Source organism: Hyperolius riggenbachi, chromosome 9, assembly GCF_040937935.1.
Source record: "Hyperolius riggenbachi isolate aHypRig1 chromosome 9, aHypRig1.pri, whole genome shotgun sequence".
Classification (NCBI taxonomy): domain Eukaryota; kingdom Metazoa; phylum Chordata; class Amphibia; order Anura; family Hyperoliidae; genus Hyperolius; species Hyperolius riggenbachi.
Window position 1 is genome coordinate 47,498,785 of NC_090654.1, and position 24,499 is coordinate 47,523,283.

The 24,499-nt window shown below is 44.9% G+C and overlaps 1 protein-coding gene and 1 long non-coding RNA gene across 2 annotated transcripts in view; one reads left to right on the top strand and one right to left on the bottom strand.

Moving 5' to 3' along the window:
• The window catches only part of PRKAR2A (protein kinase cAMP-dependent type II regulatory subunit alpha), a 79,533-nt gene that overhangs the window by 46,848 nt on the left and 8,186 nt on the right, over positions 1-24,499 (top strand). The window contains exons 5-9 of the mRNA XM_068252695.1: positions 106-158; positions 3,531-3,614; positions 9,336-9,442; positions 14,495-14,648; positions 24,376-24,477. Of these exons, the coding sequence (XP_068108796.1) occupies positions 106-158; positions 3,531-3,614; positions 9,336-9,442; positions 14,495-14,648; positions 24,376-24,477 (500 nt within the window). The remainder of the gene's footprint in view (positions 1-105; positions 159-3,530; positions 3,615-9,335; positions 9,443-14,494; positions 14,649-24,375; positions 24,478-24,499) is intronic.
• LOC137532304 (uncharacterized) overlaps positions 22,549-24,499 on the bottom strand; it is a 312,890-nt gene continuing 310,939 nt past the window's right edge. Inside the window, exon 7 of the long non-coding RNA XR_011023901.1 lies at positions 22,549-24,402. This is a non-coding gene — a long non-coding RNA (uncharacterized lncRNA). The remainder of the gene's footprint in view (positions 24,403-24,499) is intronic.

Genomic DNA, 24,499 nt, shown 5'->3' on the forward strand with positions numbered 1-24,499 from the left:
TGTATGGAATCCATCGGATGAATTTTTCTAATGCCTTCAGGATAAGTTAATGTGTAAATATAATTCTAGATATTAAGTGAATTGTTCTTTGCCTTTTTTTATTAGTTTGTGCCGAAGCCTTTAATCCGGATGATGAGGATGAAGACACAGAACCTCGGGTAAATGAACATTTTATTGCCTTGCTCTATAAACCGACAGCTTAGATCACACTTCATTTATATAGAACGGTGAGCGTTCCGCTTGCCGTTTCTACCCTTCCATGTAGAACAAGGTTGCATAGCCTATATGGATGTAAGAGAAGCTCCTGCCTCCCTCTCGCCTGGTGCACGACTTGCTTGTCACTAACTGATGAAGCAGGAAGTTTCTTTTATTAATGGTTTGTTAGTTTACGGTAGAGTCTAGGGATGGGGCGGCAGCGGTGAGAGACTAACAGCTGCTTTCTGTATTATATGCAGCTTGGGACTCCTTCCCATTATGTGCGGTGACATAATGTCTGATGCACAGGAACATCAATGTGTAAAGAGCAGTGCCCAACATTATCACTAATGTACTGCAGTATGTTTTTTTTGTCATTTTTCTGAACTCCCACTCTGTAATAAAGTCAGTATTGAAACAGACAGCTCCTCAGGGGGGCGCATGTTATTGCGGCGCCAGGCAGTTTGGCGCAGGGCTAGTCGAATGACGGCTCACCCTGCTGCCGCTTCACACACCCGCGGTGTTAAATACTATTCCCCCTCCTAGTTGTAGCAACTCGGAGGAAGATGTAATTCGAGGTCTGGCAACCGCCGGAGCCCCACATTAGCGTTGCGTGGAGCGTGCAGGATAGCATTGTTGCTAAAACTGCTGTTTTGCCACTGAGCGCCGAAAATGAACTGCTCCACCTTAGGCTGCTGTGGGTTGTTCTGATCAGGGCTGTGGAGTCGGTACAAAAATCCACCGACTCCGACTCATCAGTTTAGGATTCCACCGACTCCTCGACTCCGACACCTCTAATTTGCATATTACAATCTTGTTGATTGAAAGTATGTAACATGAAATTCGTATCTTAACTGCCAACGCTTAGGAATTTTTAAAGACAACTGAAGTGAGAAGGATATGGAGACTGCCATATTTATTCCCTTTAGTCACAGACTAAATCTAGTCCTTGGTAAGAGTACTTGTAAAAGGTGCAGGCCAGAACAAAGAACATCTATCTGGCCCTAGGCTATGTAACTGTGGGTACATGTAAGAGTGATGTGCAGGTACTCTGCAGGGGAATAAGCAGATTCTTCCTCTATTACACATTCTTCATGCACAATCTGAACCAGGTTTATGGGTGATAGACAACACCTCTGTGTTCAATGTGCACAACATTCTCAGTGGATTCCCTGCAGCTCTGTGGGGAGTGCATATGTAGAGTATAGTAATACTGTGTAACAAAGTAAACCTGACACAGATGAAATTAAAGTTTTATACAAACCTGGGGCTTCCTCCAGCCCCCTTTAGGCTAATCAGTCCCTCGCTGTCCTCCTCCGCCACCTCGATCTTCTGCTATGAGTCCAGGTACTTGAGCCAGTCTGGCGTAGTGCGCATGCACACACTCAGCCGCCGGGAGCATACTACACCTGAGCAGCACTGTTGCACAGGTGCAGAACACTCCTGGCTATGGAAGCGGCATGCGGCCGGACTGCGCTGACTGGCTGAATTACCAGGACTCATAGCAGAAGATCCAGGTGGTGAAGGTGGACAGCGAGGGACTGATTAGCCTGAAGGGGGCTGGAAGAAGCCGCAGGTATGTATAAAACTTTTCTTTTCATCCTTCTCAGGTACCCTTTAATTCGTAGTCACCAAACCAAATTTTAACATATCAAATAATTTGATTTCGTGAGGAGACCTGGGGCACCCCATACATACATTTGCATAAATCAGAATCGATGCAGAATTTCCATCTCATTGACCATCTCTATTAGTGACACAGCTACACATCAGACTTTATTCTTACAGCGTAGATGTTATTTAGTATATATGAGATTCCTGTGTACACATCATATATACAGTCCCAATCAGATGTGTATATCTGACTTTAAAAATCCGGGGACTGCTTTATTGAAGCAGCACAAGTAACTAATTTTGATTGGTTTATTTCATTTTTGTGGACTAAGCACAGCTATCACTGTATGTATAAATTATTTATGATGACTATTATCTGAGAAGTAGAACATTTTATCATATTTTCTATTTAATTACAGTTTAAATTCATTAGGAGTCAGTGCATTTTTTTCCGACTCCAGGCACCCAAATTTGCTCCGACTCCACGACTCCGACTCCACAGCCCTGGTTCTTCTGATGCATGGTCGCCGCATTCCCAATCTACAGTGCCGACCATTTATTCTTCTGATCGAGTGGTTATCCAGTTAACATTGATCTGAGCACCCAGAACTATATGGGGCATGCTCTATGGTGTGCATCACGTCCCCTCCTCTAATTGATCCTCTTCATGCGTGAGCATGGCTGCACTGTCTGCGCAGTAATCCAGAGCTGCTCATGCAAAAGTGGCTCTGTGCTACTGCGCAAGTGCAGCCATACTTGCCCGGGTGCAATGCGTGAAGAGGAGCGCGGCCGCTCCGTGGGTGTCTGGGTCCCAGGCAGCCGCGGTGGTCAGGAGGAGGACATTGAAGCCTCCGGAGGATCCACAGGCTTCCCTCTTCTTGGGCAAGGATCTGTTTTTTGACCAGAGGTTCGCCCTGGGTTTACTTAACCACTTGAGGACCACAGGCTTACACCCCCCTAGTGACCAGGCTATTTTTTTTTCAATTTAGGCCACTGCAGCTTTAAGGCCTCGCTGCAGGGCCGTAAAACTCTGTACACAAGTGATCCCCCCCTCTCCCCTTTTCTGCCCACCAACAGAGATTTCTGTTGGTGGGCTCTGATGCTCTAGGAATGTTTTTTTTAATACATATTTTTAATTCATATTTTTTGTTTTTTAAATATAGCTTTTTTTTTTTTGTTTGTTGTCACCAGCCCTCCGTTCCTTGCCAGCCAATCAACGTGATCGGCTGTCATAGGCATCAGTCTCTGAGAGCCGATCGCTCTGACATGGCTGTCTCCAGAACAGCGCTGCCATAGATCGCAGCGCTGTACAGAGTGAATAGACTGCTGTCTAACAGTCTCCTAGCGGCGATGGACACTGGGGGACTGATGGCGGAGCTCAATCATTCAAGCGGAGATGCAAGCGTATCGGCACGTGCGATCTCCTGCAAAACCACACCCCAGGACGTGACGCCAGTTAGGCGGTCCCGGGGCTACCGCTGTGTTCACGCCCATCGGCGTGATGCGGTGTAGTTAAAGTGTAGCCGTGACGACATGTGACAAATTTGTGTATATACAGTACAAAACCTATTAATACCCAGGCTGCTTTACTTGTTTTATTTTGCTGCCTGAAAGAGTTAATTTCTAGGCATGGAAGTGACAGCTTCTGTCTTCTCCGTTGCCTGTGGGGAAACATTTTGTTTTCTTACTCACATTAACTTGTAATGTTGTTGCTCTTTTAGGTAGTTCACCCGAAGACAGATGAGCAGCGATGCAGATTACAAGAAGCCTGCAAAGATATATTACTCTTTAAAAACCTTGACCAGGTAAGTTTTATGCTGCGGTATCATGAGAAATGACAATAGCAGTGGCTTCCTGACATGTCCCATTACAGCAGGTGCTGAGTAGAGATGGTGCAGTAAGAATGCCGGTTTGCATGCACATTTCATGCTAATTGCATGCCGCTTGGAATTAGGGCAATGAAATGTACTTAGAAATTAAATGGCCCAACTCCAAGCTGCATACAAGCTGGAGTTATTTGCGTCTCGCTGACCATCTCTAGGTCTGATTAGAGCCAGTCGTGGAGATGCTAGTAAATCAGACTTGCATGGAAATTTTTTATGCAAATTGAACGCAGCTTAGTCTGGCCAGTCACGGTCAGAAGAAAATGAATTTGATTGGCCTGTTTTCAAGCTGCATCAAATCTCCGGGGGAGCTGGTGTTATCGCACTGAGGATGGGTTTGTGGTGAGCTCTGCTGGTCTGCTGGAATACTTACTCCTCTGCGTAACCTGTGTCTCCCTGTATTGCCTGTGTACTATACAAGGCCAGGAAGGTACCAACACGTGAACAAATATGCTGAAACTGATACAGCTGCAATTTTGAGTCTCCTTTAGCAGTGTGTGGAATGTACCTTAACCTCCCTGGCGTTCAATTGTTGCGGACTTTCGTCCACGGGAGGTCTATTTAAAAAAAAACTTGTTCTATATCCTGTAACTAGCACTAGGCTAGCTACTAGGCCTGAACGATTTTAGGAAAAAATTGAAATGAGCGATTTCTGTCCGAAATTGCGATTTCGATCTGATTCACGATTTCCTTCAAATCAAGCTTTGTATCCCCTCTGTGCCTGTTTGTTCCCCCTCTGCGCCTGTCTCTCTTTATGCCTCCTCTGGGTCTCTCTCTCTTGCCCCTTTTTGGCTCTGTGCCCACTCTGTTTCTCTCTTTGTGCCTCCTCTGTATCTCCTGTGTCTCTCTCTCTGTGCCCGCTTTGTCTCTGTGTCTCTCTGTGCCCCCTCTGTCTCTGTGTCTCTCTGTGCCCCCTCTGCGGAGCAGTTATTTTCAGCGCAAAAGATTTGAGTGCAGCCAGCGCCACCATAGGCCGTAATAAGAATTATGGCTATAGCGGCGCACACTGAGTAACTTTGGCGCTGTCAGCAGACTGAGCTGAAGTTGCTTTTAAAACACTATAATTCGGCCTCCAGCTATAGCTGGAAGCTGAATTATATAATTCCCCACTATTCCCATGTGGACCTAGAAGGGGAATAGTAATTAACGTCGCCGGGAACTTGTGCAGCAGCAGGATAAGCCATACTGACTGTATCCTGTGCCCAAGTCTCCCGGCACCGATTACGTATGTATGCCCTCCTCTGTCCCCCAAGCTGCATCAGGACATAGCTTTCAGCATGAGTCCAGCAATGCCCATCTATCCACTTTGCCTCCTGCAGGCTCTAATGCACGGCATACTTCCTGTATGTCATGTAACAGGAACCCAGAGTTTTGCCAAGCACAAGAACCGGCAGACTACGATACACTCATGCGGAAGGTATATCCAACTCTGCGGGCCACACGCGGTGGGACTTTGGGGAAGTTTAAAGCCGCTTCTTCAAACTTCCCCATGTGGAAATGACGTGATCACGATTATTGCCTCTTTGACGATTCCGAAATTGTGATCTTGGTGATCGCGATTTCGGTTTAAATTCGATTTATCTTTCAGGCCTACTAGCTACATGTGTCCCTTGGTTGCCCCGGTACTGTGTCCTGTCCCCGATCGCCGCTGGCTATATTTACCGCTCCGGGATACCGCAAGAGCCGTAACTTCATTTAGCTTAGGTCGTTGCTGTGGCGACAATCAGACATGACGTCATGCGCAGTCCTGATCCTCGTCATAGCGACATCTGGTGGGGATGGAAGAGGCTGTGCCAGCGCGGGCTCCGGCGCGGGGTACGTATAACACCGCTAATAGCGGCAATCGGACAACTCGTGTAGCTAGCCAAGTGCTAACCCCTCCGGCGGTAATGGACGAGCTGAGCTCGTCCATACCACTCAGGAGGTTAAAGGACAACTGTAGTGAGAGGTATGTGCAGGCTTGCAATACCAGTTACCTGGCTATCCTGCTGATCCTCTGCCTCTAATACGTTTAGCCATAGCCCCTGAACAAGCATGCAGCAGCTCAGGTGTTTAAGACCTTGTCAGATCTGACAAGATAAGCTGCATGCTTGTTTCTGGTGTTCTTCAGACACTACTACAGCCAAATAAACCAGCAGGATAGCCAGGCAACTGGTATTTGAAAAAGAGTGGCTGGATAGTGTACTCGTTAAGGGCACCACCTTTGACATGGGAGACCAGGGTTGGAATCCTGGGTAGGGTCAGTACCTATTCAGTAAGAAGTTCAAGGCAACACTCCCTAACACTGCAGGGTGGCCTCTTGAGGGCGTCCCAGTGGCTGCAGCTCTTGAGCGCTTTGTCTGTCAGGAGAAAAGCACTATACAAAAAAATGTTCAGATGTACAAAAAATGTTCAGAAATAGGTCAGCCTCCATATTCCTCTCACTTCAGTTGTCCTTTAATGATAGATATTTTTGAAGAAGGCTGCGTAATGTGTGTGGGGAGTTTTTACAGATGCACCTCCCATGCTCTGGTGTCTCCCCCCATTCTTTACTAATTATCCAAGCTCTGTACTTCCTGGTCGGTGCCCTCTGACCCGGACATATTACACTGGGCATGCACAGCATGTCCGCTTGGATGCCTTGCGACCATGCTTACCTTGTGGGGTTGCCGTGGAGCACGGTGACAAGGTGCCCAAGCAGACATACTGTGCATGCCCAGCCTAGTATGTCCAGGTCGGGGGCACCAACCGAGGCCGACCAAGAAGTACAGAGCTTGGATAAATACCAGAGAACGGAGGGAAATGCCGGGGCACGGGAGGTCGGTAAGCATCTCCTCCCACACACATAGGCGTCCTTTTTAAAAAAAAATCTTTATCACTAAGGTATCCTTTAACGCAAATCCGAGGGGAAAACAAACAAAATGATACGTGGCTATGAAGAGGAAAGCATCTGGATCCACCATAGGTGTGGGCAGGAGAGGGCGATGCATCAAGGGTGGTCGGCCTCTGTACCGCATCGGCCGAGCGCCATCTAGCATTTGTACAAAGCCTTGCAATTTACCCACAGGGATCAGGAATCTCCCCCATCGAGCGTCTGTATATTTTACTGGATGTTGAACTGCTAAATGGCAAGTCATAACTGGTTGAACTGGTTAACTGGGTGTGCAGGATGAGAATTTTAGACAGCGTTTTTGCGATGACTTTGGTTCTGCTTTAAAGCCCTGCGTTTTTAGCCTGATCAGTGTCATGACAGGTCTGAGCATGGCCGCGCTCGGATGTGACTCCATAGTGGGTCCGCCAGTCTACTGCGCACGTTGTGCGCTAGCACAAGTGCTCGGCACAGGCACTGGAGCATCTGACAGGCGGTGCATTCACTGCCTTCTGCCTCCTGTGTGCTAGGGGATTCACCATAACTAAACAATGCAAGTCTCCTGTAGTCCAGACTGTTATTACCTATAATACTCAGTTTGCTTTTGAAATAATATTGACACTGAAAACGGAGCTCCAGAAATCAGAGAAAACACACCCAGGAGTTGCTACAGTGATTTATTATTGAAATCCTACAACAGTTTTACCGAAAAAAAAATCATGTACTGGATCATAAATAAAGTAATATCCGCACTGTGGATGGTTAGAACACCCCCATAACGCCCTTAGTAAAATTAGCCTTTTGTTTTTCAGTTTCATCCTAAAAGGCAGGCCTGCAAAAATTGCACAGCAGTTCAAAGTGTTTGTATATTAAAGGGACATTTAAATGTTCTTAAAAAATAGTTTCACTCACCTGGCGCTTCTACCAGCCCCCTGCAGCTGCCCTGTGCCCACGCCGTCACTCAAGGATCCTCCGGTCCCCCACAGCCACTAAGTTTCTTTTTCGGCGACTGGCTCTGACGCTGGCCACTGCACCTGCACGGCCCAGGCTGCGTGTGTCCTCGTCCTTGCTTGTCCTTGCTCCCATCGGTAGGAGCATCTTGCACAGATACAGTAGAGCGTGGCATGAGGATGCGCTCAGATGCGACAGCCACTCAATGAAGGATCCTTGAGTGCTGGTGCGGGCACAGGGCGGCTGCAGGGGGCTGGTAGAAGCCCCAGGTAAGTAAAACTTTTTTTTAGAACACTTAAGTTTCCCTTTAAGAAATAAATAGAGCACATGAAGTAAATAGCGGTGAATGGCACATTGAGTCCACAATATGCATACCGGCCTCCTAAAGTATTGCGAGATAATAAGAGGGGGCAGTAAAACCAGAATATAAGTATACAGTAGAATCCCTTTATAGTAAACTCCAAGGGACCAGGAAAAGGAGTTTACCATTTCACAAGTTTACTATGTAAGAATTGGGCATACATTGTATATTTATACAGAAGCGTTTGCTGGGACCTGAGGACTGAGTTTACAATATCCAGAAGTTTACTATATCAGAGTTTACTAAAACTAGATACAACTGTACTAAATTAACCACTTTATGCCATATTTCATCACTAGCTGAGCATGTAGCATACCATTATCGCCAGTCTGTGCACCAGTAGAGACAAGATGCGATCGCTATGGCGCACAGATTGCAGACCTCAATGCCGTACAGATACATTAGGCAACAGCATAGTGATGCATCTATACAGCGTCGGGTCCCCGAACCATCGTCCTATCGATCTCTACAGGCGGCAGCCCTTATGCTGGATACACACGGTGCGTTCCCGCACTCGATTTCCCACTGGATTATTTCCGAGCATTTCAGATCACGTTCCGATGATTGATCGATTCTCATGTAAAGTATGCCGAATCGACCTAACAATCCATCGAAACGCGAATCGGACATGTCAGAAATAATCAAGCAGCCGGGAATCGAGCCAAGTATAGGTGATGCAAGGGGTTAATTAAGTAGGGGGGCTATTAAAAGCTAGCCACAGGCTTGAAAACCACTTTATGTGACGCTGTCACTTTAAAAAAAAATAATTTTTAAACTTTAAATGAACGATTGCTGCTATGGAGCAATCATTCACTTTTAAACTAGTACGCGTGTGTGCGGGAAAGACGGGAGCGCGTGGCAGCATTAAGTGCAGAACGTGACTCTCTTGTCCTGGAATCTTTAGGAGGACAAATAAGGTCACATCCAACAATCTTTACTGGATAATAAGCAGCATTACCTCTAGTCTAGACATACCAATCATGGGGAAAATGTGGTCTTTGATTAGGTCAGGGTCCATGTAGTTGTGGGCAGAGAGTATGGTCCGGCTTGTACAGCAGTGCAGGTGAAGAGGGTACCGGCCAGCAGCGGTGGGCTCGTGGAAGAATTGGGAAACCTCTGGAATGTCCGGACAACTCCCCACTACTTGGGTAAGTTACTAACTAGCAAACTTCATCTATTCACTTGTTTGCTATAATTACTGGTGTCACAAGTGTGAACAACTGACCTAGGTAACCACCTGGACACCGGTAAAATGTTGTTCAGATTTTCTGTGTATGCCCGTGAACAATCCACTTGGGTATTAATAACACTTGATATTTTAAGTTGTTTCTTCCTTGGACTTGGCCATTAATGGATGGACAGGAGGGTGGCTGTTTGTGAGGGATGTTTGTGAGCACCACCAAATGTTAGTCTATTGGTAAGCGCTCGTAGTTGAAGAGGACATTTGACCAGAGCCTGCCCACGTTTTTCTGTCTTCCTCCAGGAACAGCTCTCTCAGGTTCTCGATGCAATGTTTGAACGGAGAGTACAACCTCAGGAACACGTCATTGACCAGGGCGATGATGGCGATAACTTCTACGTCATCGAACGGTAAATATCCCTCATTATGCTCTCCTGGAAGTTGGGCTTTTATGAATGTATGCACAGGCTTCATTATACTGTTGCTTGCTTAACAGTTGGGCCATTGGAAGTGACAGACGACACTGGAGGAGGATTTTCAAGCTAAACACACAGAGAAAACTGTAGGAGGAGGATAACGTTATTCTAGGCAGATTTACTTTGGGAACATTTTTTTTCCAGTCTGGAAGGGAAGTTGTCTGCTCTTGTCATCTGTAGGCTCAGTCATTAGAGATGTGTAGTGTAGCATGAAATCGCCTGGAGTCCCTCCCCTCTCTACCTCCTGTGCATTATGATTGGCTGATTTCTAGGATGGCCATTCCCCTTTCTCTAAAGCTTGGGAAGCAGAAAGTATTAGTAGTTCAGACCTGAAACATGCTGCCAGAGGGAACCAAGACACCAAAGCTGCATACTAATTCTTTAATCATGCCAGACTACTCACATTTTATATTCCCCTCACACATCATTTCCTCAAGGGCCACAATTGCCTTATTTTATTATTATTTATATATAGCGCCAACATCTTCCCCGACACTGTCAAAGTATATAGTATTGTTACGAACTGTCCCTCAGATGGGCTCATAATCCAATCTTACCATAGTCCATTGTCCATCATAGTGTAGGGCCAATTTTTTAGGGGGAGGCTTGTTTATCTATTTTTGGGATGTGACAGGAAACAAGAGTGCCTGGAGGAAACCCACACAGCCAAGAGTAGAACATACAAACTCTATGCAGATGGTGCCCTGGCTGGGACTCATATTACCAGGCAGCTCACTTCAGGGCTGGGGCTGTCTGGGCCACGCCTTCTTCCATTACTAGGCAACTAATTCTAATTCCAGGGCTGGGCAGTCCACGCCATGCTCTATCCCATTTCTAGATTTCTAGTTAACTCGCTCCAGGGCTGGGGTGGTGTGTGCCACGCCCTCTCCTATTTCTAGTCTACTTATTGCAAAGCTTGGGTGGTTTGGTGCTATTACCAGGTAACTCACTACAGGGCTCGGGCATGCCCTCTCTCATTATTAGGCAACTCACTTCAGGGCTTAGGCAGTCTGGGCCACACCCTCTTCCATTGCTAGGCAACTCATTCCAGGGCTGGGGTGATCCAGCCCTCTCCCTGAGGCCGCATGGAGGGAGGTGAGAGCCATCACATGGTTGATCTGTTCCGCTCTCCAGATGGTGGGGCGACTTCCAAAGTGTAGAGTGGTCATCACCACCACCACAGATTTTTGGAATTTATCGATTGTGGAGGTTTTTTGTGTGTGTATGTGTTTTGAACTGTGTAGTGATTGAGCTCAGCACCAGCTGATTGTGGATAAAGTGTTGTTTTTTTTTTCCTTTCTCCTTCACAGATTAACCTTATGTATTTTTTGTTTTTATTTTTTATGAAGCAAGAACCCTCTTTCAGGCCTTATACAATTTTTTTTTATTTTTATTTTTTTGCACTGCGGATGTCCATTTTTTAATCTGTTTTATTTATCCCTAAACACATGTGGTCAGACGAAGCCCATCTGTTAGTCATCTGGCGGTCGTGCCTGTCACATAGCGCTACATGTGCTCCTGCAGCTACTGTGACAGGGCGGGAGCAGCACTGACGTGTTTGCTGTGAGTTCAGCCGCTGCAGCGTACGTGCCTGCACTTTCTGCCCAATTACACAGCATGCTGGTGTTTCCAATAAGGCAGCTAGTCATTTAAGACTTTGTACAGCTGGTACTTAATGATTATCTTCTGCGTGTGAATCCCTGCCCTCTGCTGCAGGGCCGGTTACTCATGGATCTTTAAATACAGATGAGGCCAGACAGAGATGTAAACCAGGCGTACATTCTGAGTAAACGTGTTCCCTTCCTCTAGATTGCAGTCATTTATAAATATCTGTGCAGTATTGTAAATAGCTAGTAAGGCTTACGTTGTGCTCCTATAAAAAAAAAATCTCCGCTTTAGTCAGAATTTACAGCGGGATGTTTGATAGGCCAGCAGCTTCAGAAAGCAGAAGCTGGAAGTTTAGTCATCTTCACAAATAAAAAAATGGACAGTTACTCCTATACAAATATCTGGGTACTGACTGCTAAACATTTAAATAAGTAATACTCATTTACATGTATGCTATCAGACCTTGCTATATTTTGGTGTGTCAGGTTTTACTTTAACCTCTTCATTGCCGAGGAATACATTAACACTTTCACTGCCAAGTCCCATCTCAAATGCAGCCACATACTCTATTTTTTAGCTTGCCCCAGGTAGATGCACACTACAGAAGGAATGTTCCATAAAGGATGTATTTTCTGAGAGCTCAGTAGGCAGTAGCGGTGTTGGGGAGTCTAGCCCAAGGGCTCCTTACTGAATAGGTGCTGGCTTCCTGGTCTCCTGTGTCAGAGGCAGATCCCTTAACCAGTCCACTATCCAGCCACACGAAACTATTTCCTACGCAATGGGAAAACATTTTCCCTTTCTTGTTTATATATTTGCTAGTCGACCTAAGCTTAAAAAACAGGCTCTAGGTCTGTCACCACCGCCACGTCAGCACGCCTGTGTGCGTGCTACGTGCGTCCTCGTCATGTCCCAACGGTTGTCAGTGAGGCACATGTGCAGTTGCGCAAAAGCACTGACACAGGGACGCAGAGACACAGGCAAATTATTAAATAGGATACTCCTATTTTCTAAAGAAAGGGATTTAGCATTTACTTAACCAGACTTTCTTTACCAACCATGCTAATGGCCCGTTTCCACTAGTGCGGTGCGATTTGTTTCCGGGAAACGCATAAATTGTTTGTATGCAAATGTTCATGCGTTTTCATGCATCTTTGCAGGTATGCGATTTTGACCATATCCGTGCCTGTGTGCTTTTACATTGATTTTACACGAAAACGTATTTTCATATAGCAAAAACGAAAATTCATATAGCAAAACCGCATGCATATTTCTTAATTACATTACATGCGAATCTGTGCTCTGCTGTGCAGATGTTTCCTGCACAGTACAATGCTCAGATTTTCTGACAAGTGAAAACAGGCCCATTGACTATTATTGGCTATGCGAATCTGCATGCAGATTCGCTCAAGTGGAAACGGGCCCTGACATTGATTTTTATTGCCAGGGTTTGGCTGGGCTCCTGTGCTGGAGAGACCGTGTATTCTGAATTTATGCGGTTCAGAGTTGAGGCAGCGCTCCGTGTATCACATTAGGTCTAAAAGGTATACATTGTTTCACAGCGTATTCCAACATTCCACACCACTGTATCAGCTCAAGCAGCGCAGTTAATAAGCAAGCGCAACCGGTTATTAAGCATGGAAAGAAATCTGCCCAGCCAAGTCCCACATAATGGAGCTGATTCATACCAACTGGAGGGTCTGCACTACCCGTCGATACCAGGTACATTACTTCCATCTTCTAATGTGCACTTGCCATAATAATAGCTGGAATCTGCAGGAAGCGAGTGCATTTTCCGTAAATGGACCTCAAAGATGGATTCTGAATAGTCTTAAGTGACGTTTCCTAGCTGTGCGCTTATGTATACATACGTTATAAAGCGTAACTGCATTACTATTAAATCCTGCCCGGCACCAAAATGACGCTATTCATGAATGTGTTGGACAGTGCTAACAATTCATATTCATTTTGCGTAATAATAATTTAAATATAGGCTCCTGCTGACCATGAATAGAAGAAAATGCTGTATTGAGCACAGACCAGTCTCTGCAGTGGGTGGGGCTGTTTAGTCATCTGCATCAATCCACCAAAAGCCAGTACCCACAACACGATTTTTCCCGAAGACCTGCAATACTTTGAGCAACGCACAATCGGTTTTGTGATCTTGCAACGTGGGGACAGGAATACAATCGCATGAACAACGTTAAGCAATGCGCGGCGATAACGACTGTCATGGCAGATCGGATATTTAAGATCCCTGACAACTCAGCACAAAGTACCACGATCGATTTACTTCCTGTTCGCGCTCATGTGTTCCCCCTTCATCGATCAGTCTACTTACGGGTGGTGACGTGCGTGTAGCGGCAATCATGGCGAGGTACGTAGATCTACCCTTCTGGAGCTAAGATAAAGTCTCCGGGGGAATAGATATACTGTATGAAACCGCATAAGTGGTTGAAATAACATTTGTATCTGCTGAAAACCTTTAGTATCTAAACCACTTTTAATTAGTACATAAAAACAAAGTTCCTTAATTTTATATTATCTATCTTATTTTCCTGAATAGTTTAGTGTTCACCTTTTTTTTCAGCTGTTTCCTCCCTTCTATAATACAATCCAATGTCTTTTAGTTACCGATGGCTCCAAGCTGGAGATAAATACCGCCTCACTTGTTTTACCACATTCTCAAATCTTTGTGAATTGACATTTAGTCTTAGAAGTCAGTCATTTTTAGCTTTCCACGCTCTTCCAGCCTTAGTGAATTGACATTTCACAAAAAGTTCAAAAAAATCAACTGTTTCCGTTAACCAGAATCGGTAGTTTTTGTGAGTTATAGCCATTGTGGTTGGACTTGGACTCTTACATGTATTGGAACACATCACACTCTGCAGATGGTAGCGTTATACGTATGTGCAGTTTTCGGTTAAGATTGCGCTGGATGTTCCCGACCACAGGAGCTTGATAGATGAGGGGCGTGGCCTAAAACAGCACATGTGCCGTTGCCCACAGCCCAGCCGGATCGCGGACTTGACAGAAGCACAGCGCACCGGCCCGGGAGGCCTTTTCTCCCCATCATCTAAGGTTTACTTTGTATAATCCTCGTAGACAGGAGAGAATTTATCGTATTACTAACATTAGTTTAGAAGTGAGTCTCTGCCCAGGCACACCACACAAGCAGATCTATTGAGTCTGTAGCGATGTGCTGAGTATTAAGGGGAGTTTTGCATTTTATAGTCTTATGATTGTCATTTGATCTGTGTGCGCTTGCTTGAATCCCAACTTATTATGAAAGAGCGTGTTGTGCTGTCTATTAGCATTCAAGTGCACATATATTCTGAAATGCCACCGGTAAACAGCTGCCTGTTCATTTTATTTCATCAGAGGCCTGTATGACATCTTCGTAGCCAGAGACGGCCAGTCTCGCTGCGTGGGAAGATACGATAATCACGGCAGTTTTGGAGAGCTGGCCTTGATGTATAACACTCCAAGGGCTGCGACGATCGCAGCCACGACGGAAGGTGCACTATGGGGGCTGGTAAGTAACGCACTGACTGCAAATTGTACAGCATCCAATGCATGTTTAAGTGCCTGTGTACACTAGACCGGAATAACATGTGCACCCTGTCTGTGGCAAAGTGGTCATCACTGCTATTAGAAATCACGTTAAAGCCCACAGCAGGGTCACCCTGCTTTACCTGTGGAAAAAGCAGCACTGGTGGTAAGGATTTAAGGGCAGTGAAGAGCTAGTTGGTACTATCCCAGAACTTTTGTTTTTTTCTTTCTAGGACAGTCGTCCATAGCTACAGACTTGATTATTGGAAAGCTCTGTGCCCTGCTCCTTTGAAGTCTGAACAATATATTATGGATCAAAGCAGCAGCTGCATTTCTAGTTCAGGTCACATGATCCGAATTTCCATGCAGGATTTGTTTTTTAACCCCCTTGGCGTTATTATTCTTTCCGGATTTTAGGGTCTAAAAGCGGTGCTATTTTTTTGCACCCTTTCAGGCCCTAAAACCTGGAAAAAAAATCATAACGCCAGGGAGATCTGCAGGAGTTCTTCATTCACTCTCCTCCCTGGCTCCAGCGCTGAAGTTAGGCATCCATCCTCCGGGTGGCGCTGCAACTCTAAAGTGAAATTGCCGGCTGTCGTCATGACGACAGCCAGCGATCTCACCAGCAGGAAGCAGAGCCCCGGAGGAGAGGAAGAAGAAGGCTGGCCGACGTCGGGATCCCCGGGAGGTATGTAGAATTGCCCGCTGCGCGCATTGCTCTGCATACAGCCTCCGGCGGCCACCCCAAGCAAAGGTTGGGATTACCGCTCTTTGCTGCGGTTTTCCTCCCGACCCTAGCTCGGGATAACCGCTAAGGAGGTTAAGCTACAAAGGATTCTTATACTACAGAAGTTAACATTGGGGCACAGCGTTTACTAAGCTGCCAGATGGTTTATTAAGAACTGTTCCTGGATGTAAAAGTAGGCACTTTTTTTTTCTTTTTGTGTGCACGATAGTAAATTTTTAATTAACTGCCAATGCATACATATTGTTGTGCATTGCACATCTGTACTGTTAGTAGTAAATATATCAGAAGCGGAAGAAAAAGCGCACTCGATCCACCACCTACTGCTGAGAGAGACCAACCTTGTGGCCAGGACTGCACCTACAGTATATACTGTAGTTCCTCCCCGCCCAGCATGTAATAAAGTGTTTAACCCTTCCCACTAGGAATGATCAGAGATGCTAATTTAGGTACATTTTTATGCAAATGGATTCAGTTTGAAAATTGACTAATCAATTTAAACCATGTTTTCAAGCACCACTCACTTTAAACCAGGTTTAAAATGATTGGTCTATTTTTCAAGCTGCATATATTTGCATAAACATGTGTATAATTTCAGGAGTATTTGCATGTCATTGATCAACCCTACTTCCCACACCCTAGCCTCCTTATTATCCAGCCTGCTAAAAGAGGACATTTTTCACTGATCTTTATTTTTTATAAATGCATGGGAAGAGTACATTTTTTTTGTTGTACACTGGACAGGGAGGGACGAGACAAGAACTGATAAGACTTTTCAGAGCTGTAGCTGTTGTGCTGGCCACAGAGAGTTAATCTCAGTAGAACAGGGAAGAAGGTGGATGGAGTCAAATTACCAGTCCTGCGTAAACAGTGATGCAAGGTTTGCATACTTTTCATACTTAAAGTATTTCCTACTTAAAGACGCTGTTCAGTCTAACCATCTGCCATTGGTTTGGGATAACAGATTTGCAAAGTAATTAATCATAATTATGGGAAATGGTTTGTACAAACTAGGATTTGTTCCACAAAATATGCAAACATTTTTTTTTAAAGGAGTCTGAACTAAGGTCTTAAATGGTAAGAAAAAACGTTTTAGTACAGCTGTTTTGTGGGTGTGTCTGTCCTGTTGGTCATTAGCAAAGACACGATATAAGGCTATTGCCCCAGACCATATGTTCTGATTAGGGCACTAGTCTACTTTAGGGGACCCAGCAGGTAACCTCATACATAGGGAAATTCCGCTAACGTGATTGGGTGGACAGCAACCTCTAGAACTTTCTAGTTTCAGATAGGTTGTAGTAAACTACGCCCACACTATTCGGCCTATCACAACACTTTGCGCTGGAGAGGATGCTGTGATTGGAGAACTTTTTCCTATGGGTTTTCCTGCTGGATCCCCTAAAGCAGACTAGCGCCCTAAATAGATGCTGCTCTCCATTCCACTTCAGTGTAATCCGCCTAACAGGGTATTTGGAAGTCTTCGGGAGCCGTGATACTGCACAGGCGTGAGCGTGCTTGCGCAGGCGCAGTACAGGGCCGCCCTTCTTCAGGAGCACTCTGACTTCCTGAAGACTTCTGAAGCCTCCTTCGGCCAGGTAAAGCAGTATTTGACTAATGTAGTAAAATACTGCTATCGGGCGAGCCAGCACCGGAACGACTGGACCAGGAGAGGAGCCGGAAGGCTCTATAAGACCCAGAGCCTTCCCTCTCCTTGGGTAAGTATCGGTCTCATTTTTTTAAAATGCGGTTCCCATTCACTTTAAGGCCTGGTTCACATTGGAGAGCTTTGCTGATCCCCAGTGAGGTATCCCTATGGGGCCATTCTCACTGCAACATTTGTGATTTGTATGAATCTCAAACGCACTGCATGCAGCATTCTGGCCGCGATTGCATTGCAATTCTTGTTCCCCTGAACGGGAGTTGCAAACAGCAAGCAATTGCATTTTGCGATCAGAGTGTAAACCAGCCCTAATAGTCTTACTCCTGTGACTTTGAGCTTTTGTAATGCTTTGCAGCTAGTGGCCTTTTGGTTGCAGTGAATCTGAAAGCCTGGTCCTTTCACCCCCAGATGCAAGGCAGTTTCTTGTAGCGAAACAGCAGCCGGACATCCGAGGTTCAGCAGACTGGCAGGCACAGAGCGTCTTTATAGCAGTACACCAATAGGCAGACAGTTCTATCCATCGTGTCCACACTGGTGGAGTGCTGTGTGATGAGTCTGTATGCACAGAGCTGCTTTTACCATGGGGATAGGGATGGCTCAACTTCCTGTTTAATAATTGGGTCAGTCTTGGCCAGAAGATAAATGTCACAGATTAGCAAATAAATAAAAGTTCACTTCCTGAAGTGTTTCCTTGAATTCCACTGCAGATTAGAGCCCAAGGGCTGCTTCCACGTCACACAGCCGCCCTGCGTGAGTCATGAATTGTGTCCCTTGCAGGATGTCTGAGGATTAAGCCCCTTGTTCAGCATCCCATGTGTTAATGGTAGTGATTTACGTTAATGAATGCATAAAGTTTTGTGTATTGTGTGTCTGTATTTTTTACTAAAAGTATATTGAAAGTCCCTGACTGGCGTGATCTGGTAGCTCCTTGTTTGCAAGGGGTACGAGTTGCTTCCCCAGCACAAGGCAGGTCCTCCCACCCAGCTGCCATTTCTGGTGAACGCTTTCTGGCCTTTTTGCATTACATTATTATTGTTTTGATATAAAAGGCAATAAGACGTGCCAGCCTGCTGTAATGGCTTGCATAGTCTTAGCTGTGCGGAAAAGCATATCCTGTCCAGTTTAGATGTTGCAGATAATGGAGTGACCTCCCCAAACTGTAACTTCATTTATGCACTTGCACACTGACTCCTCAGGATACCCCTGCCGAAAAGCCTCCATTAGGGAGTTAAAACATGTAGTATTGTTTTTTGGGGGTTCACAGTGTGTCCATTTACTAGCCTAGTTCTTACCCTATGCAGTATACCCTATAGGGATCCTGCAGTATGCTAGTGTAGTCTTAACACTCAGTCACTCCTTTTGTTAGTCAGTTTTCACATATCCAAGGGATTGTTGTAAGGAAATAGATCGAGTTACATTTTAGCACTATTAACTTCCAATCAGGATACTTATCTCGTGTACAAACTGTACAATGCAAACAAAGGATGATATGGAGCTTGTTATGTATGCTGTTGTTCTGAACCTAAAATGGGTGAGAAGTTGTTGAATCTGTAGGGGCCTAGCTGCTGAAATGTCTGTTTTGGCCTGTATGGTGATCCAACCTCCAGATGTGTCATTGATAATGTCACATTGTAAAATGGCTTTAGTTTGCCAAAAAAGTGAATAGCATGATAACCATAACATGGAATAACTACAAAAAGCAGTAAAAACTGTGTTTCCGCGTCAAAGCAGTATAAAAGAGATCAATAATCTGTATTGTCTGCCCAAGCCTTGACAAAGGGGACTGGATAAGCCCTAACTAAAGGGGGTTGCAACATTCAAAAATAAAACCAGTACAGGTAGTCCCCGGTTAACGAACGAGATGGGGACTATAGGTTCGTTCTTAACCTGAATCTGTTGTTAAGTTGGAACATTGTGCCATCTCTGTCCCTGTACCTCTTCCGTGGCCCCCTGTGTCACCTCTGTCCTCTGCACCTCCTCTGTGCCTCCAGTGTCCCCCTCTGTGTCACCTCTGTCCTCTGTACCTGCTTACACAAGTTTAAAAGTCATTTTTTCTTTGATTTTATTAAAATCAATTTTCTCAAAAGCTACAAGTCGAATTTGAAAAAAAACCATTTTTTGACTTGTTCCCATTAAAACACAGAATCCATGCGGGTCGTTCGTAAGTCAGGGACTACCTGTACTCTATTTTTAGGCAATTTTTATGTAAAACATTTAATGTAAATCACTATCTCCCCCTGCACAGATCAGGGGGTGTCAGCAGCAGTAACTCACCCACCGCATGTAAATCAGGTCTGAAGTACATCAGGCTGACACTACCATCTAGCATGTCCTGTAAAGAATGGCTCATGTTGAGGAAATGCATGTAGGAACTTGGTGAGAATCTGCTGTGTTTTCTACCCCCTAAATACAATTGTAGTTTATTGGTCTTTCCTGTGGGAAATATAGTTTTCTCAAGAAAAACTGAATTTCACTCTTAATATTTCAGCGGCAGAATAGAGTTTACATAAGGAATGTGAACCATGTGTGGACCAGACCCTGGAATGTAATTATATTACATTAAAATGGAACATTAGATGCAGATGGCGTGTTCTTTACATTCTTTATGTATGTATACCCCATGCAGAAATAAAAGGAGGTATAGAGGAATTTCACTGAGCCTGATGGAATGAGTAAAATTGCTTATTTTTTTGCAATACTCATACATTCTAGTTTGTTTCCCCACTGTAAAAAACAAACAAACAAAAAAACCAACAACCTGATTAACATACTAAAATTTATCGCAGGTGGTGACCAGGGATGATCAATGAGATGAAAGTAAATGTCTCCCCCCCCCCCCCCCTCCCCCATAATCCCAGTGTGCTATGCGCCAACTGTGAGTAGACCAGACCTACAGTCACTCAACTGTCAAAAGAAAAGGGATAATTTGCATATTTAGTAGGTGTGCATTGTGGGTAACCACAAATGTTCATTTATAACTTATAACTGAATTATTGCAAATTTCCTTCTCTTTTAAGAATGCAATTACACCAGGCTTTGCTTTTTTAGTAGGAGGGCTTTTTGGTTCCTTTTATTCCCCCTATACATTCCTAGTAGTTTGGGTCACCCTGAGCTGCTTGGTTACTCTGTTGTACTCGTCCAAGCCCTATCTCATACAGGCTTATCAATCCCTGCCATGTACTGATGAGGACCAAAAGTCCGAAACAGGCTGTCTACATGTGGGTTTGATATGGCTGTGTAAAACTTAAAACTATAGGCTTGCTATACACCAGCGCTTCTGGATGCTTGCTTGGCTTAACAAGGGCGAAAAGGGATAATTTGCATAATTAGTAGGTGTGCATTGTGGGTAACCACAAATGTTCATTTATAACGGAATTATTGCAAATTTCCTTCTGTTTTAAGAAGGCAATTACACCAGGCTTTGTTTTTTTAGTAGGAGGGCTTTTTGGTTCCTTTTATCCCCCTATACATTCCTAGTAGTTTGGGTCACCCTGAGCTGCTTGGTTACTCAACTGTCAGAAAGATCCCCATTGTATAAAAGGCCAGTGCTACAATCCGAGATGAATAGTGGTGAAACAGCACCACCCAGTGACTAATGCCCTGACCTACAAGGATTGTAGAGCATGGATGGGCTGGCTGCTGCTATGGTACAGAAGCATTTGTGCAGCATGATTATGCATCACATACCTGTAGTCGTGCCATTCACGGGATTCATATGAATTGTCAGAAATTCTGAAGCAGTTCACCAGCTTTTTTTTTTTTTTTTCCCCCGCACAGAAAAATTCAAAAGCAACCTATTGATTACAATAGGCTGTCATTCCAGCTTCATGTTGTCAGTTTTATAGGGAACCCGAGATGAGAGGGATATGGAGGCTGCCATACTTATTTGCTTTTTAAACAATACCAGTTGCCTGGCAGCCCTGCTGATCCTGTGTCTCTGAAGGTGCATACACACGTCCAACTTTACACCTGATTGTCGTTTAAACTGGTCGTTTGAACGACTTGACGTGGAAACAAGTCGTGCAGACGTCTTGTACACACTGACCAACAAAGCGGCTGATATGCTAATTTACCAAATTTGCATGTCATTTAACTAACTTGATAATGGACAATGGATTGGATAGAACAAGGGGCACAATTAAATGACTGATCAAACGACTTGTCGTTTGAATGTCAATTGGACAAACGACTAGAAGTCATTTGTACACACATATGTACCTAACAGTCATTTGAACGTCAGTTGGTCCAACTGATCTGCTGAGCGGATCGGGAAAACCGGCTGTTATCAGTCGCTCGACAGCGCATACACACATCCAACTTGTCCTTCAAACGAAAAGTTGGTCGAAAAAGTTGGACGTGTGTACGTACCTTAAATTTTTTTAGCCATAGACCCTGAACAAACATGCAGCAGATCAGGTACACTGACTCAGGTTTTTTCTGGATTAGCCATATGCTTTTTCCAGTGTTTTGACTCAGACGCTACTTATACAAGATCGACAGGACTGCCAGGGAACTGGCATTGTTTACAAGGAAATAAATGTCAGCCTCTATATCCCTCTCACCTCGGGTTCCCTTTAGGAAGCAAAGACAGAATACTAGTATTAGAGACAGAAGACCAGTACTTTCAATAGACTGTTCTTGCCTATGCTGGGTACACACGATGCGTTTTTTTCGGTTGATGTTCCGTCCGATTGATTTCTGATTTGATTCTGTTATCCATTTCCATTCACTTCTGTGAGAAATCGATCAGAAAAATGATCAAAAATAAGATTGGACATGTCTGAAATTATCTTTAGAATGTAGTGTTAGTACAGGTGTTCCCTGAGGTGTGCTGGATGCATAAGAAAATATCGGTGGTCATGTCCATTGTTACCCGTCATTCCCCACCCACAGAATCCACTCCTGTTGGCCCCCCTCCCCTCTTTCTAGTCGCAGGATGAGTCCCTCTGCTGTTGCCTAGTGACGCACCTGTACCACTTTGGGGCCTCGCTGCGCCACTTGTGGGGCTTATTACATTTCTGTGCAATGTGGATTCACCCTTTCAATATAATGAGCGCTTTACAGCCGGCAGCTCATCTGAGCATACAGGGATGATTTGTTTGGCAATTGCCGGGAGACTGCACAGTGGACAGGCATAATAGAGAATTCTATTTCAAACATCTCAGCCTTTCATAGCAACGCTTTTAGGGCTTATAAACTAGTTCAGCAGCAGCATTCAGATAGCTGGATGGCTCTGTTGTCACTAGAAATGAAAATCAAACAGGCCACTAAATTCAGTGTCACAAATAAATACAGCAGAACTTGCTCTGCTCAAAGCTTTTATTCCACCTGCTGTCCAAAACTCGAACTGCAGGTGTTAAACTCACAGTAGATGGGATTAATGGGAAGAAAAGGATTTTTACTTAAAGTGGACCCAAATTAAAAATACAAGATTTCAGAAATAAAATCTATTTTCTAAATTATAATAATAAATAGCAGCCTTTTTTCAGCTGCATGATGACAAATATAAAATATTTTACATCTATTGGAGGAACTCCTCCCTTCCTTTCAAATTGCTGGGACAGAATCCGGCAAACTGGTGGACTAGGTGGTGTCCAACAAAGGAGGAATTGCTAATGGCTGCCACCTGTCTAACCCCAGTTGTGAAAAGAGACGGGTGAAAAGCATGCACTGAAATGCTCATAGCTTGAAGGAGTGTTCATCTTTGTATGTGTTAGAGTGGTACAACTAAATATTTTGAATTAAAAACTTGTTTGGTTTGGGTCCGCTTTAACTGTGGCTTCTTCCAGCCCACTGTAGTCTGTTACCTCCCTCGATGTTCTCCTCGGCTGATCCGCTGTGCTACTGTGAAATTTGCGATCCAGCTGGGTTGTGGACCACCGCGCATGCGCTGCCCCGGGCCACACGCCGCCTCCATTGCGCTCCCATGGCCAGGAGCGTTCTGTGCAAGTTTAAATGTCGTATGGATTGTGCATGCGCAGAATGCTCCCGGCCACAGGAGCCTGATTTGGTAGGCGCAGTGGGGACTGCAGTCAACCTTGCTCCAACCCCTTCTCCGTGGAAACTCCTTGCTGATGCCAAAGCCTTTCATATCTTCCTGCTGCTGACTGATGCTCCTCGGATCCATGCTCCAAGAACCCAATGCTGAATGCCAGTCCTCACCATGAAGAGTAAGATTTGGATGCAGATGCCCAGATTCTCAATAGCCAAGCATTGGTGCCCAATTTATGCCTGGTGGCAGCCAGCATTCAGCTCTACAATCGGGATAATCAATGGGATGCAAATAATTTCTCCTTGCATTCAGATTTCATGTGAATGTTATGCAGCTTGATCTTGGACCAATAAAAATGGACAGGAAGCTCTTCTGATAGGTCCAATATCAAGCTGCATATAATTTACATGAAATTTAAATGCATGGAGAAATTTGCATCTCATTGACCTTCCCTTCTGTCTAATAACTGAGTGCCAAATCATATGCCTGGTGGTACTGAGCCGCTGAATTGCACTGGCTTTATGATGATGGCGCCCACCAGCATTCTTTCCTCTCTATGCCATTAGATTGGTGCAGAGGGCAGGATGAAAGTATAGCCCTGGCTGTGCTGTGATGCGTGTGGTGACATCACACTGTGCATGCTGAGGCAGAGGATGATATTGGACTGCTTAGCATCTGGAAGAGCAGTTCCAGCTATGCCAAGTTCAGTGATGCTACTCCAATGTATTGGCAAAAATCCTGGTGCCCTTCATTCCCACATTTCAGGACACAAGTCCATTATGCTGCTACATTTTAGGAAACCTCCTCCGGATCTTGTATTCCTCATGGATAGCCTGCAGGTTACATATAGTGGGGCTGCTGTATACCATTTATGAGATATTGCGTTGTCACCTATGGCAGGCAGTTTAGGAATCCTATATAATAAAACCCCTCTGTCCTTGCGTCATCCTCCTGTCCCTGTGTCCGTGTGTTTTGGCTAATATGCATGTGTAGCCGTTGGGACAGGGCCAGGCGGGGCAGGCAGCCGTTGGGAGCGCGGCTGTGCGCCCTGGGGACACGTCACAGCCCTAGTGCCCGTTATTTAACTTGCGGGCTAAATAGCTAGTTTATATTGTCACTCAGCCTGGAGAAATGACAGTTGGAACATGGCTGCTGTCAGCAACAGGAACTTCAGATTCTTCCATGTCTGATCTTCCAACTGTGGAGCAGGTCTAATATTGCTGAACTCTCAGGGAATCCTTTATAGCCACTTTTTGATTTGATCTTTAATGGTTGTTGAGGAGTAAATAACTTACAGATGATCTTTATTTCAGGATAGAGTTACCTTCAGAAGAATCATTCTGAAAAACAATGCCAAAAAGAGAAGGATGTATGAGCAGTTTGTAGAATCTGTTCCCGTTCTTAAGTCATTAGAGGTAAGTCTTTCTACATTTTAGT